Source organism: Plasmodium cynomolgi, chromosome 9, assembly GCF_000321355.1.
Source record: "Plasmodium cynomolgi strain B DNA, chromosome 9, whole genome shotgun sequence".
Classification (NCBI taxonomy): domain Eukaryota; phylum Apicomplexa; class Aconoidasida; order Haemosporida; family Plasmodiidae; genus Plasmodium; species Plasmodium cynomolgi.
This window is the reverse complement of record NC_020402.1, coordinates 1843079-1857655: the sequence shown is the minus strand read 5'-3', so window position 1 is coordinate 1857655 and position 14577 is coordinate 1843079. Positions and strand designations below refer to the sequence as shown.

The 14577-nt window shown below is 42.2% G+C and overlaps 3 protein-coding genes across 3 annotated transcripts; 2 read left to right on the top strand and 1 right to left on the bottom strand.

The window, feature by feature from the left end:
• Positions 1-427: 427 nt before the first annotated feature.
• PCYB_095110 (ABC transporter) lies at positions 428-2372 on the bottom strand (the record flags this gene model as incomplete). Its single annotated transcript, XM_004222626.1, has 2 exons — positions 428-604; positions 735-2372. 2 exons carry the CDS (start codon positions 2370-2372, stop codon positions 428-430), a joined length of 1815 nt encoding a protein of 604 aa, XP_004222674.1.
• Positions 2373-7251: 4879 nt separating this feature from the next.
• On the top strand, positions 7252-10251 carry PCYB_095100 (dynamin-like protein; the record flags this gene model as incomplete). Its single annotated transcript, XM_004222625.1, has 4 exons — positions 7252-9506; positions 9679-9809; positions 9999-10045; positions 10225-10251. 4 exons carry the CDS (start codon positions 7252-7254, stop codon positions 10249-10251), a joined length of 2460 nt encoding a protein of 819 aa, XP_004222673.1.
• A 632-nt stretch (positions 10252-10883) lies between these two features.
• PCYB_095090 (hypothetical protein) lies at positions 10884-12364 on the top strand. Its single transcript, XM_004222624.1, has 4 exons — positions 10884-11159; positions 11477-11534; positions 11688-11762; positions 11995-12364. Exons 1-4 carry the CDS (start codon positions 11099-11101, stop codon positions 12071-12073), a joined length of 273 nt encoding a protein of 90 aa, XP_004222672.1. The 5' UTR covers positions 10884-11098; the 3' UTR covers positions 12074-12364.
• The last annotated feature ends 2213 nt before the right edge of the window (positions 12365-14577 follow it).

Below are 14577 nucleotides of genomic sequence, written 5' to 3'. Positions count from 1 at the left end.
GCCATTTGTCATACGACGAGTCAACCGATTTGTCACACGACGAGTCAACCGATTTGTCATACGACGTGGCAAACAACCTGCCAAACGACCTGCCATGCGACTTTCCCAATGAGCCCCCCCCGTCTCCGCACCTTCACGCGCGTCTATGCCGCTCGACGCCCCTTTGTCAAGTACTTCCTTCCGCCAAAGTACCAACCAGGAGAACTTCCAACGCTAATGACAATGCACACGCCGACAGTGGCGCCATTTCTCATCTTCGCAAACTTCCCCGTTCAACACGCTAAACATTTTTTTGTCTGCTTATATACCCCTCTGTAAAAAAAAAAAAACGCACTAGTTAAACGAATATCGCAGCGAGTATTTTTTACTACCGCGAAGCGTCACTCCTGGTACACGCACAGATGATGACGGCACAAAAAAAGGATGCTCAGAGGGGCTTACCCTTCAGAACGAAAATATTGTCTGCCAAGTCTAAGTTGGCCTTCTTATGCGTTATGCGAATTATAGTTAGGTTTTTAAAAAGCGAGTTCTGCCTTATGTTTTGGAAAATGACTCGTTCGTTGTCCTTGTCCACGGCTGAGGTGGACTCATCCAAGAGGAGGATCTGCACAGTAGAGGGAAAAACAAATGAGAAGAGGTCAGCATGACAAAAAAAGAAAAAAAATGGGAAGCCAAATGCAAGCTTATAACCCCCTCCATTATTACCAACTGCGCTATAAAAAATTAGTACGTACCTTGGGATTCCTAGCTAGCGCTCTAGCTATGCAAATTTTCTGCTTTTGAGAGGAGGTTAGCAATTCAGTCCTATTCGAAATAATCGTTTCGTACCTCTTCCTCAGTCTGCTTATGTACTCATGACAAGTACAACACTTGGAAATATTAATCAAATCCAGCATGTCAAAATTGGTGCAATCATCTGTGATTCCATAGGTCAGATTTTCCTTTATCGTCCCCTTAAGTAGCTTCCAATCCTGTTGGACGTAAGAAACAGTGTCCATAATTTCTCTTCCCCTGTAATGGTTAATTGGCTTGTTATAAAGATACACCTTCCCCTTAGAGCATTTGTAAAAATTTAGCATCAGCTTGAGTAGTGTTGATTTTCCTCCTCCACTTTTTCCCACGATGATATTATTTGTGTTTTTTAAAATTTTGAAATTAAGATTTTTCAAAACGTATTTGTTTGTATTTTTGTACTTGAAGAAGACGTTCTTGAAGTGCAGCACCACGTCGGATTCGCTTCTTTCCGCGGTGGTGTCCAATTGTAGAGCGACTCGCTTCGCAGCTGCGTTGTTAGGGGGGGGACAGCTGTCGCGGTCGGAGGGGCTGCTCTCGTCGCAGTTGGAGAAGCTACTCTCATCGCAGTCGGAGGAGCTTCTCTCATCGCAGTCGGGGGGGCTACTCTCAGAAGGCAAAACGTGCCCCCCCCCTGTCTGCGTCTGGGTCTGAGGCTGCTTCTGCGTCTGCTTCTTCCCCCGCATCTGCTCCTGCGCCCGCTCCTGCGCCCGCTCCTTGATCAGGCCGATGATGTGGCGGTACTGATTCACAATGTCGCATATGTCGATGTAGTAGTCGAGGATATCTATGTACGAGTAAATATTATTTATGTAAAAGAAAAAAGACGTGAAGGTGTTCCTGTCAATTTCGTTGCCCCTTAAGAGACTCCCCCCCTTAACCAGAATGAGTACATACGTTACCAAAACAAATAGTTTGCTCACCACCATGTGGACGAGGTTAAAACGTTCCTTCTTAATTTGAAGACACAAAATGTCACTTAACGATTGCGAATATTTGCTACACTCATACAGTTCAGTACTGAACAGTTTTATCACATTTATATTGTTCAGGGCCTCCAACGATATTTTAGTGTTTCTCGTCTTCTCCCTGTTTATCGATTTAATTCTCCTCTTCTTCAACTTGGTAGAAATAATCGTAAGGAGGGAAGAAATGAAAAAGCAACTCATAATGACTCTAGACAATTTATAATTCAAGTAAAACATATATGCAAAATTAAAAATTATAGAAAAAAAATTTCGTATAAATGGATTTATATAATACGGGATGATATTTGCAAAATCATGTGCCTCCAACGTTATTTTGTTTACAATTTCACTGTGATCCATTTGATCATAATATTCATTATCCTTATGGATATAAATTTGGAATAAAATTTTTTTCACTTCCTTTAGGGAATCCGAGCTGGTAACCATAAAAATATAATTACGCAGTCCACACAAACTCATGTTAATAATTCTCACCAGAATACAATTTAGGAGAAGACTTCCAAAATGGTCAAACCTCCTATTTGATACATGTTGGAATATTAAATTATCACAACGAGGTATTATGATACTAATAATTGCACTGTGTATCATCACAAAAATTGTTAAAATGAGAATTTTTTTTTGCACAAAATATTTTTACATATTCACAAGAAATTTAACATGTGGTCTTCTTCTAGAAATTTGTTCACCTGGTATGCATACTTGTTTATTCTTCTTTTCATTTTGTTAAAAAAAAAAAGGAGAGAATTTTCTGCATCCCGTGGAGTTGGCTCCTCTTCGCATATAGCACTGCTTGTCTGTTTTTCCCTCTGACAGCAAAGGTGAGTGCCTTTAAAGTCTATCATCCCGAGCTTCTCGAGATGTTTTTCTCTGCCAAGTATTTTCCTTTGGGGACTACTCCTCGTTGCTGCCTTCTTCCTCTGCTTCTCCTTCCAGGAAGCACATTTATGCAACACAAACGTTAACTTCTGGTAACTGCTTTGACGTGCCCCCCTTGGCCTTCCACTCCGCAACGCTCTCGTGAGGCCATCCCCATTTACTGCAGCACCACACAAGGGGGCATCCCCCAGCCGGTCTAGTTCGGGCTTCCCTCTATTCGCTACTACCTCAAAGCGCTTCTTCTTCCTCACCTTCACGTTGTAACCCCGTATGGTGTGCTTCTTCACCAAGACACTCCTCTCTGCGTTCACTGCTTTACTCACTGTTGGTAGGAGAACCACAAAGAGGAGCAACACGGTGGGACATTTCCGCATCTTCTTTTCCAACGCGGCTGCTTTTTCCTCACCATTTTGTCGTCCCGTTTTGGCTATTTTGCTTTCTTGCTTTTCTTCTGCTTCGTCCTCCTCTTCTTCTTCCCCTTCTTCCTCTTCTTCCTCCTCTTATTCTTTCTTCTTTTTTTTTTTTTTCTCCCCTTTCCTCATAACATGTTGTCATTCCACACACGGGTAACCAAAATTATATACACCCTACGGAAAAAAAAAACTTCCAAAATTTTCTTGTCCTACAAAAAGATCATTTCGTCAGGTCAACCGTTCATGCGTTTATTTGCTTCTTTTTTTTTTTCTCCTCTCTCTTTGGAGGGCCTCCAATCGAGGGTGTGGGGGAACACAGCGGAGTATACCAAAAGAAGAGGAAGCTCCTAACCCGTGCGAAACCCTACCAACGCTGCGCAAACAGAAGGGATCTCAAATTTGTTAGCGCTGATCACACATTAGAGTGACGCCACCCCCCAGTGCTGGTAACTAAAAAAAAAAATTTTGCTTCCGGAGAAGGCTCTACCGAAATGGAGGCATATCGCTACACCCATAAATGGATAATCTGCTACGTGTTCCCATCAAAAGTGAGAACAGAGGAGAGGAATATTCCCTTTCAACCTCGCAAATAACAGTAACATTCTTTTTTTATTGCAAAACATGGGGGAGAAGAAACTTCGCGATGGAACGCAGGGACGCGTAAACACGCACCGGAGAGGAACACCCCGAATATCGCCCTCGTAAACAAACGACACGGACTGAAGCGGCTTCCAAAAGTTAATACCAACAAGAGAAGCGCCTTTTATACGCATTAATTGGGAATCCTCATGGAGAGCACCTTCCTCCTCAAGGGCGTCACCCGTTCGTCATGACAAGTTATACCACTGCGGGCGCACGTGGCGAAGGGGCACACCGGTCAATTCGTGCAATTTGGGGGAAAGCGGAACAGGTGTTCATTTGGTTTGGTTTGGTTTTTTTTTGTTCTCTTTTCTTTTGTTTGTTTTTTTTTGTTCTCTTTTCCTTTCCTTTCCTTTCCTTTCCTTTCCTTTCCTTTCCTTTTTTTTTTTTTTTTTCCGCACACCTATACCGACACATGCCCATCAACACGGGGAGAAAACAGATTGGTAAAAGGGACAACCAAAATGAGAAACCGCTTTGCAGCATTTGAAGAAAGAGTTCACTCCTCACCGGGTCGAACTCATTCGATGATACTTCACACCCCCAGTGTGCTCCTTGCACAATAAAAGGTCAATCACAGCAATGTCGTTGAATGGAAAAAATGTACATGTATATAAAAGCGAATGTACTACACGGTTATAACCTCCAATGGCTGCAAAAAAGGGGCTCTATCTATGTATTTTTTTAAGGACAAACTGGGGGCACTCTAGGGATGCACACTGTGTCAGCAAAAGGGCTTCTATCAGCAAATGGGTTATGTCAGCAAATGGGTTATGTCAGCAAAAGGGTTGTTTCCCCCCTGAAGGGCCCCAAAATGGCTACCACTTGGGTAGGGAGGCTAACAGTTTAATCTTTTTTTACACAAAAAGTAAAAACGTGAAAATGGGCAGACGGCTGTTTTTGTCCCATTCTTGGGAGCCCCGCACGTTGCACAAATGTTTTACTTCCCCTTCCTGCCGTACTGCATTGTTATGTGCACTGTCCTAAGTCTGCTTCAGAGGGTCCCTTCAGATACCTCTCCCCACAGTGAAATATCAACCCTCGAAGAACCAAAAAAAAAAAAGGGGGGACCACCTTGGATCTCTCTCCAAGGGGGGATTCACATTACGCAGAAAATAATAGCCAAAACGCAACTGCGTCAAAGGGGGAAAACGTTTGTGTCTCCAAAAATAGCCCCTATTTTGTTCCCTCAAAATAATACGATGCGTGCCCTTTTCGCGTCAAATTATGCATCTCGTCATTCCTCCATTAAGGCACATATCATCCTTTTATACATCCTTCCCAAAAGAGGTGCTCGAACAACCACCCCTATTTGTATGAACAACGTACTGCTAACTTTTTACCTGCTTGGAAAAAGCATTTGTATATGACGTATTGACGTTTACTCCCCTTTTTTGGGACAGGCACTCACTGGGTGGGAGAAAGGCCGAGTAGGAGTAATGCTGGGTAGGCCTCCAACTTGAGAAAAGCGTGCCGATAAAAACTGCACAGCTTAAAAAATTTGCCACCATGCAACTAATCGAACGAAAGCACCACGTGTTCATTTTTCTTCCCCGCCTCTGCGAGTCACCAAGCGTTGCAGCGTTTTTAAGAAGCTGCACAATTACAAGCTAACATTAACATGCGAGTAAATGTAGGGCCAAAAATTCGACCCCGCGAAAGCGTTCCCGTCAAAATGGCCAATTAAAGCACACGTAAAAATGGGAAGCCTAATGTCAGTATTAAACAAAAAGAAAAAAAAACGCATATATGCTGCTATGTATATGTAATTTACATGTCATTTATACGCACGTATACCTGTATGTACCAATGCATGTATGTATTACTTATGCATGTACGTATTATTTACTTATGCATGTACGTATTATTTACTTATGCATGTACGTATTATGTACGTATGCATGAACGTATAATGACCCAGCCGAGGTCACAGCGCCACTTCTAATTGACTTTTTTTTGTTGTTTCCTCGTTCATTTTTGCATATCCACAAATCTCATTGATTTAACCACACGAATTGCGCTTTTAGAGTTTACCCCGTAGAGCGGCCTTACCCGTGGACTCAGCGTTCCGCCAGCTCCCCCTTTTTTTTTTTTACGATTCATCGAGCATTTCCCCATTTTTGAGTATCCTCGAAATTTACCTCTTCAAATACATCGAGCCAAAGCACATCCCCCTTGTGCCAGAGCACTAAGCTGGACGAAGTACCTAAAACAATATTACAGTCCCCCATGGGGGTGTATACATAGGTGGTACGTTCATCCCATGCTTACGTCTCCTGTGTGACTTCTTTGCGCCCCTTCTACACGGACGTTCTACGCATACATTTAGTTACCCCCTTGCATGTTCACAAATGTGTACAAATAATGCTTCCCTGCGCGCCCCCAACTTTGAGAGGGAACGTTCCTAATAGACATGCTCAGTGTATGCAGCACATCGCATGAGCGTTCCTTTGTTATTTTTTCCCTGTTTCTTTTTCGTTTTCTTTTTCGTTTTCCTTTTCGTTTTCTTTACCCATTTCTTTTTCGTTTTCTTTTCCCGTTTCTTTTTCGTTTTCTTTTCCCGTTTCTTTTCCTGTTCCCTTTTCCTTTTCCCCTTTTCTGTTTTATATCATTTTTTTACATTCCCGTTGTCACCTCGTGGAAACAGTTGGCACATTTTACAAAGTGCGGTCTTTCGAAATTTGCAGAAATGCACACCCTTTCGCATGTTACCCCCCCCAAAATAAAAAACCAGTTGCTTATCTGATAAGCCGACCGTTCATGATCTTCTTGCCCCCTGTGTACGTGCGAATGGGTGTGTGCAATCCACCTTTGCGTAGCGTTCTCCCCGTTGCTTGGCGCATTTTTCCGTGCCTTTTTTTGGCAATCTTTTCGCCAAATTTTCGCCAATTTTTTGCCATCTGTTCGCCATTTGTTCGCCAATTTTTTGCTAATTTTTCGCCAATTTATGCCATCATTTGGCTAACATTTTTGCCATTTTTTTTGCCCAGCTCCCACCCACCGCAAGCGCCCATCCGCGCGCCACACATTCAGCCCAATTCATCGGTGCCCCAGCATTCTCGTTTTCCAAAGTGCCACGCTTGCCAGTACGAAGTTGCACACATCACGCAGTTCGCCTGAATGCAAAAAAAGGAAAAAAAAAAAAGTGCGTAGTGTACCTCCTAGCATTTATTTACACTTGCACAAGCGGGAGGAACGAAGGGGTTATAAACCAGATTTGGCGAGGAGGGGCTCCTTTCAGCGAACCGGCATAGCGCAAACCCGTTTTTACCAACTCGCGCCGTGCGCGTTGGAGCAGCGCCAGAAGAAAAGGCATAATCGTAGCTGCCCAGAAAAGGCATAATTGTAGCTGCCCAGAAAAGGCACAATCGTGGCCGCCAAGAAAGGGCATAATCGTGGCTTCCCCAAAAAGGCATAATCGTGGCTTCCCCAAAAAGGCATAATCGTGGCCGCCAAGAAAGGGCATAATCGTGGCTGCCAAGAAAGGCATAAGCATCGCTACCCTGAACCCTAAACCGCCCCCATCACCGACGCGGACCATGGAGTCGAACATGTACAACAACCTGCGGAAGCTCATCACCGTGATCGACGAGCTAAGGGACATCGGGCTGCAAAAGTATATCAACCTGCCACGTATATGCGTAGTGGGTACACAGAGTAGTGGAAAGAGCAGTGTGCTGGAATCGATAGTGGGGTTGGATTTCCTACCGAGAGGAGAAGGTATAGTCACCAGGAGGCCCATAGAATTCAGGCTGATCCATATAAAGGAAGATAGCGAAATTAAGCATTGGGCCATATTCGAAGATGACAAAAATAAAAAATTTACCGATTTTAACGAAGTCAGGGAACACATAAACAATTTAACAGATGAACTAGCTGGAAAAAATAAAGGAATTATAGACGAGCCAATTGTGCTGAATATATATTCGACTAGCTGTCCGGATTTATCACTTATAGACCTTCCAGGGATCACAAGAGTTCCGCTTAAAAATTCTGATCAGACAGATGATATAGAAAGACTAACGAGAGAAATGGCATTTCGATATGTAAAAGATCCCAGGACAATTATCTTAGCTGTGTTGCCAGCCAATGCAGATATGTCAACAAGTGATGCTCTGCAAATAGCGAGGAAAGTAGATCCAAAAGGGTTAAGAACAATAGGAGTAATTACAAAAATTGATTTAATGGACAAAGGAGCAGATGCAAGTAAAATGTTAATGAATGATGAAATCACTCTCAGGTTGGGATACACAGGAGTGGTGAACCGATCCACAGCAGATATTAGAAGTGGAAAATCAATAGCCCAATCGTTAAAAGACGAATTAGCATTTTTTCAATCGCACCCAGTCTATAGGAAGTTACCTCCAACACTCTACGGCACGACATCACTCACGGATAAGCTAACCAAAGTACTCCTTAGACATATCAAAAATTTTCTCCCAGATATTAAAGTCGAAATAAATGATAAAATTAGACTCATTAATGATAAGTTATACGAACTTGGAACCAACGTTCCTTTGGATGCAACGAAAAAGACACAACTCCTATGGTCCATGATTACAGATTATTGTGAAATATTTAAAAATACATTAAAGGGGAAATATGATAAGAGGTTACAAGTCTTCATAGAAAATAATGACATAATTTGTGGACTCAAAGTTAGAAGCATTTTTAATGAGTTCCTTGACGAGTACGTAGGGAAAAATGTAACAAGCGAACTAAGCGATAACGATATTGATGATGCCATTTGTTTACATGAAGGAGATAGTTTGCCAGGATTCCCTTCCCCCGATACTTTTGAATTCCTAATCCTACCACATTTAAAAAAAATTAATGCACCAGTGTTTAACTGTCTAGATAAAGTTAGTCAGACTTTAGAAATACTGTCCCAAAAAATTGCTAACCGAGTATTGACAAGATTTCCCAAGTTATCTGAACAGGTTCTAGACCTGTCTCAAACAATACTCCTCAGAGAAAAAGAAAACACTCATAATATACTCGAAAATTTTATCGATGCAGAGACCAATTATTTATTCACTAATGACTCTTCTTACCTAATCGAACATGGAAGTATAATTAATGCTAATGAAGATGATCAAAATAACGAAAGTGGTAGTCAAGACTTTAATTCTCATCAGAGATCACAAAATAAAAGGCAACAATCTAATCTATCCAACTCAAATATAGATAATAATAATAATAATAATAACATGCAGAGTAAGTACTACTCCAATATGATGAGTGAACAGGAGTATATTACTGGTAAGGCTGCCAAGTTTGTCAACACTGCTCAGAAGTCTGTTATGAATATGTGGAATGCAAAAGAGAAAAAAAAGACTAGATATAATGCTCAGTTTATTCAAGAAATCAGACGGAGGTTAGATTGCTACTTTAATATTGTCTTACGGAATGTGAGAGATAGTGTACCCAAAATTATCGGTTACTTTCTCATTAGGAAACTCCAAGAAAAAATGCAGTTCGAGTTGTACTCAGATTTAAACAGTGAACAGAAACTCTACGATTTGTTAAATGAACCTCCTCATGTTGTTAAAGAAAGGGAACACCTGAATAGACAGCTGGATATTCTCAAAAAAGCCAATCAGGTTCTCCTCAAAGATCCCAATATCACTTCCATCAATTTGGACCTCTTCGATGCGAACTATGAACAGGACTTGATTGAATTCCAGAAGAGTTTAAAAACCGGCAATTCGCAGTCTGCCCCCCAGATGTACAAGCAAACGATGAGCTCCTCGCAGGGCAGTATGCACAGCCTGGGAGATGGCCCCTCCATCAGGTACGCGCTGCCTCCACAGGGGGGGGCTCTCCACACGGGGGCTTCTCCACACGGGGGCTTCTCCACAAGGGGGCTTCTCCACAAGGGGGCTTCTCCACACGGGGAACCTCTCTCCACATGTCCATTCCGCCCACCAATACTTTTCTTCTCCCCCCCCCCGCCGCCAACCCAGCAAGCGCAACCCAATGATGCAAAACCGGAACGCCTCGCCCACCTCCATGAACTCAAATATGATGAAACCCAGCGGCATGATAAATCAGAAGATGCCCTCCTCGACCTACATGCAGCAGAATCTGCTCAACGGTAACTGCGCGAGGGTCCAAATGTAGCACTCCACGCGGTTCGCACCAAAATTAGTTGCGGCAGCTCGGAGGGTGTGAGCCCACCTGGTGCCCGCCGCGCACGAGTGGAAGCTCCACCCACGATTACGCCACGAATGCAACACGATTACATCACGTTTGCTCCATTTTGTCGCTCCCCCCCACCGTCCAGATTCCAAGGGAAAGCACTTGTTCGAAAAGGAGCCCATGAAGAAAAAGGTAACAACTTTGAACCGTAAAACGCGCATAAAGGGGCGCAGCACATAAGTATTGATACAAATGCGCCCCACGATCACACACGTTGTGAAAATACACCCCACGATCGCACACGTTGTGAAAACGCACCCCACGATCGCACACGTGAAATTTCCTCCCAATTCGGCTACCCCCCCTTTTAGGTGCAGTACAACCCCCTGTTCGATTAGCCCAACGACGCACCCCCGATTGAAGTCGCATCCGATAAAAAACCTCCCCCTCCACCCGTCCAGCGCATCGCATTATACAAATGTGTGCCGCTGCATACATGAACAGGTTGTTCTTTTTATATATATTTTCGCACCCCCCCCCTCCATTTTATCTACCCTTTTGCTTAATTTGGATAAACCATTTATTAAACATTACTTCACTTCGCTTCACTTTGCTTTTTTTTTTTTTTTTTTTTGTAAAAATTGTATGTGTAAAAATTAGCGAATGTGAATGTACCAGTGGGGAGCGGGACAAACATATAAAAAAAAACGCTTTCCTCACGAGTTTATGCTTTTTTTCATACAGTATAAAAACAAAAATAAAAAATAGTGCCTCCTTGTATCAACGCCGTATTATGCATATATACCCTCTCCTTCACATCAAAGCACCATGTGCGCATTCTACGTCCTTGCATAAGTTCAGTCCACTTTTTTATTTACCCATTTTATGATAAAAAAAAAAATAAAAAAGGAGAAAAAAAAAAAATGATGAACTACGCTGATATGTCAACATGATGTCGACATGTTTTTATGTGGCAACATATTGACCGGGTAAAAATTAAAAAAAAAAAAAAAAAGTTTTTCCCATTTTTAAACTCTAAGCACAGAAAGGCGAAGTAAAGCCAAGTAAAGTAAAATGTAAAACAATTTTTTAAACGTAAAAAGGAAAAATATATAGATAAAACTCTGGCGCACGTGCACGACGAACGAACACGCAAATAATGAATTGTCAATAACACACAGCAGCATTTTCTGTTGGGGGAGGGAACCAATTCCTACTCATATAACGCGAAATTTTTTCCGAAAAATGCCATGTGATAAGTGCGAAAAGAAGCTGAAAAAGCTGCCAACCCCGGACGTAAAGAATAGTAATGTTTTTTTTTTTATTTTTTTTTGCAACATGCGTCCTTTTTCCGCATGTCGCATTAACCAGTTCAAAGTGCGTCGAGGAAGGGGACCTCATCGATAAATAAGCATACGTATACATCTATATGTGAACAAAATTTCATGCGTATTTTCGTGCCCTCCCCACCCATCAATGCGTCATATTCTCCGCGCTTTTGAACAAAACTATGCCGTTATGAACCCCCCTTTACGATGAACCAATTCCATTTCTTAAAGATAGGACATGTGCAACTTGTTCCCCAGAAAAAAAATAATTCACGCAATGCATTTTTCTCGATAGGCTCAAGCAGGTCTTATGGAGGGAACAAACTGATGGAGTATAGAAACAACAAGCAAAAGTATGTCCAATCGAACTGCACAAAATTGTGTCTTTCCCCGTCTCTTTTAACCTACACTGCTTTTTGTCATTTAAAGGGTGCACTTAAAGCTGTAACTTTTCGCTTCTTCATTTTTCCTTTTTTTTCCCTTTTTTTTCCTTTTTCTTCCACTAGGTTTAACCCCAACAGGAGCAAGTGCAAAAAGTGCAACAGCCAACTGCACTTTGACGGAAAATACTGCTCTACATGGTTAGCCGGCTAGAGGGCCTCAACGTGGCACGTGCACGTGCATGTGTGCATATCTGCCTACATGTGCACACTCATCTGTGATGGGTTCATCCCGTATTGGAATTCCCATGTGTGAGTACCACGTCCATCCCCAAAAGGAACCCCCTCCCTCCTCGCGTCCCTCCTTCCTCTCATCCCTCCTTCTCGCATCCCTCCTTCCATGCATCCCCCCTTTTTATCACCCCCTTTTTAGCGCCTACAAATTGGGCAAATGTCACTTGTGCGGAAAAACCATATCGGACAACTCGGCCCACAACATGTCCATCATCTAGGTCGATCTGGCACATAAGAAAGCTACGCCGGAAAAAGCTTTAACACAAAAATATAGAAATAAAAACAATCCTAAGGGAAAGGAAAAATTAAGATCAATTCCCCCCCATCATGGGTTCCAAACTACACAATATATGTGCAGCAAAAAAAAATTCCCCTTCCCCATAAAATGATCACGCCTGAAATGTACATGTATATTTATATGTAGGAAAATTATTTTGACGAAGACAATACATTCAATTTACCCCTTCTTCTTGCATTTCCTCCCCCTTTTTTTTTTATGTAAGATCCTTTTTTTTTTTTTTCGATTACTTTTTCGTGTTACCGATTCCACAAACCACTTTAAATGATAAGTGATTATGTGGCCTTCATCTGATATGTCATTGTGAACAGATCAGCTTTAAATACTTAAATGAGCCAAGGGATGGACAGATTTTCTGGCCTTTCGAAATTCTCTGTGCCCACTTACATGGACACATATACCGATACTTTGCATGCGCATTTCGTAGTATGTGTTCACCCCATCGCTCACATTTGCACACACACTTTTGGGGGCATTTCCATCGCGGGTAGTACAAAATACAACAGCAAGCGAAACGTGCGTTCTGTGTGACCCTGCATTGGAACACACGGCAAAGTAGTAAAGAAAAATATGCTCTCGTTTTTCTCTTCTTCTGCGCGCGCATGGTTTTTCTTCCCCCCTTTGTCACTTTGTCTCAATTCGTTTCGCATCGCATCCTTTCGCATCGCGCTGCTTTGTTTGAGCTCTCGGTTCGTTGCTTGAGGGACCCTGACCAAATTTCCACCTCCAAATAACGCGCTGGCATCGCGAAACGCCCTCATTTATAAGAAAGAATTTTCACACGGCGAAAATAATAAGCGGACGCAATTATTACCCTTTTGGGGGATTTGACCCGCGAAGGAGAACCGAACAAGGGAGGAAATGCGCCAAGGGGGAAACCAACAAATGTGTGAAGAGGCAGTGGGGGCAAATCGACCCATCAAACAGGTGATTAGTTGCGCAATCGGGCAGCTTCCCAAGTGTGTCACATAACAAACGCACAATTACACCAACGCGCATCAGTGCTGCCAACGTTCGCAACTCATAAAAAATTCACCTGGAATTTTACATGAAAACCAAAAGCACAAATTACACATGCCCTTTGCAACGAATACATTTCGTTATGACCACATATAATTCTGGAAAAAGGTACAACCCGTCCGAATTTAACTGTTGTCTTTGCTTTTTAAAACGGCAAACGGAGTGCACTGGATAGCAGTGAATAACAACAGTGTAAATGAGTTAAAAAAAAATGTGCTACGAGCGGGGGAAATTAAAATGGAAAAATGCAAAATGGAAAGACGCAAAATGCAAAATAGAAAAACGAAAAAGTGGGAAAATGCAAGTGAGAAGAAAAGCTAAGTTTCAAAAAATGCAACTTTGCATAGCAGTGTTCAAAAAAAAAAAAATGCCATGTCCTGTCCAGTCCAATCCAGTCCAGCAAGGAAAACTTTACACACTTTTGCAGAAATTACCAAAGTGAAAAAAATGAAAAGATAGTGGTATACATTTGTTTGTCCTTTTACGCGAAGCAGAACATGTGCACACCCACCCATACGCTTTCACATCCGTCCACACGCTTTCACATCCGTCCATACGCTTTCACATCCGTCCATATGTTTTTTCATCCGTCCATATATTTTTTCATCCACCCATATGTGTTTTCATTCACCCACACGCTTTCACACCCATCCGTGCGTACCGCCCGCGCAGCCACTGTGTAATAATTGCAACCATTCAGACAAATGCGCAGAGAATCACACCCATGCGCAATGCCGTGTGCATAAATTGCGTTCATTTGTGTATCGCCAAATGAATGAGTGATTGGATGAATGCACGTTTGCCCATGCGCCCATATACAGACACGCCTGCATATGTGTACTTTCTCGCATATGTGTACTTTCGCGCATATGTGTACTTTCTCGCATATGTGTACTTTCACGCATATATGTACACACGCACACGCTTACACACATGTGCACCTGAGCGTGGGCTACCATCGCAGCTTCAACGCCATGCCAACGCTTTTCTACATTCTAAATGAAACAAAGAAGTAGTGTCACCATTATTCCGAAGAGTGATATAAACGTTGCACGCCGTAACCACCAACAGATGCGAACGCGAAAAAGGAAAAAAGAAACAGAAAGAGAAAGGGAAAGAAAAAGAAAAAGAAAAAGAAAAACTTGCCATAAATCCATAACATTCATGAGTGAAAAAAAAAAAGCAAAAAATGAGCGAAAGTAAAGTACACAAATTCATCCATACCACCTCGTTTACACATTTTAAAGCATAAGTTTTTTTTTTCGACACCAATAACAATTTTTATATGTGAATACACACATGTGTTTTGCTGCGCACATTTCACAAGTTAAGAAAGTAACGTCCTACATAACATCGTGCTTTGTTTTTTTTTTTTTTGCTAGCCAAAGTTTGTGTTGTAAATGC

Coding starts and splice junctions, on each gene's coding strand:
- PCYB_095090 (XM_004222624.1), top strand. CDS start 11,099: ATGCCATGTGATAAGTGCGAAAAGAAGCTGAAAAAGCTGCCAACCCCG. Junction 11,535..11,687: donor TATAGAAACAACAAGCAAAA/GTATGTCCAATC, acceptor TTCTTCCACTAG/GTTTAACCCCAACAGGAGCA. Junction 11,763..11,994: donor GGAAAATACTGCTCTACATG/GTTAGCCGGCTA, acceptor CCCCCTTTTTAG/CGCCTACAAATTGGGCAAAT.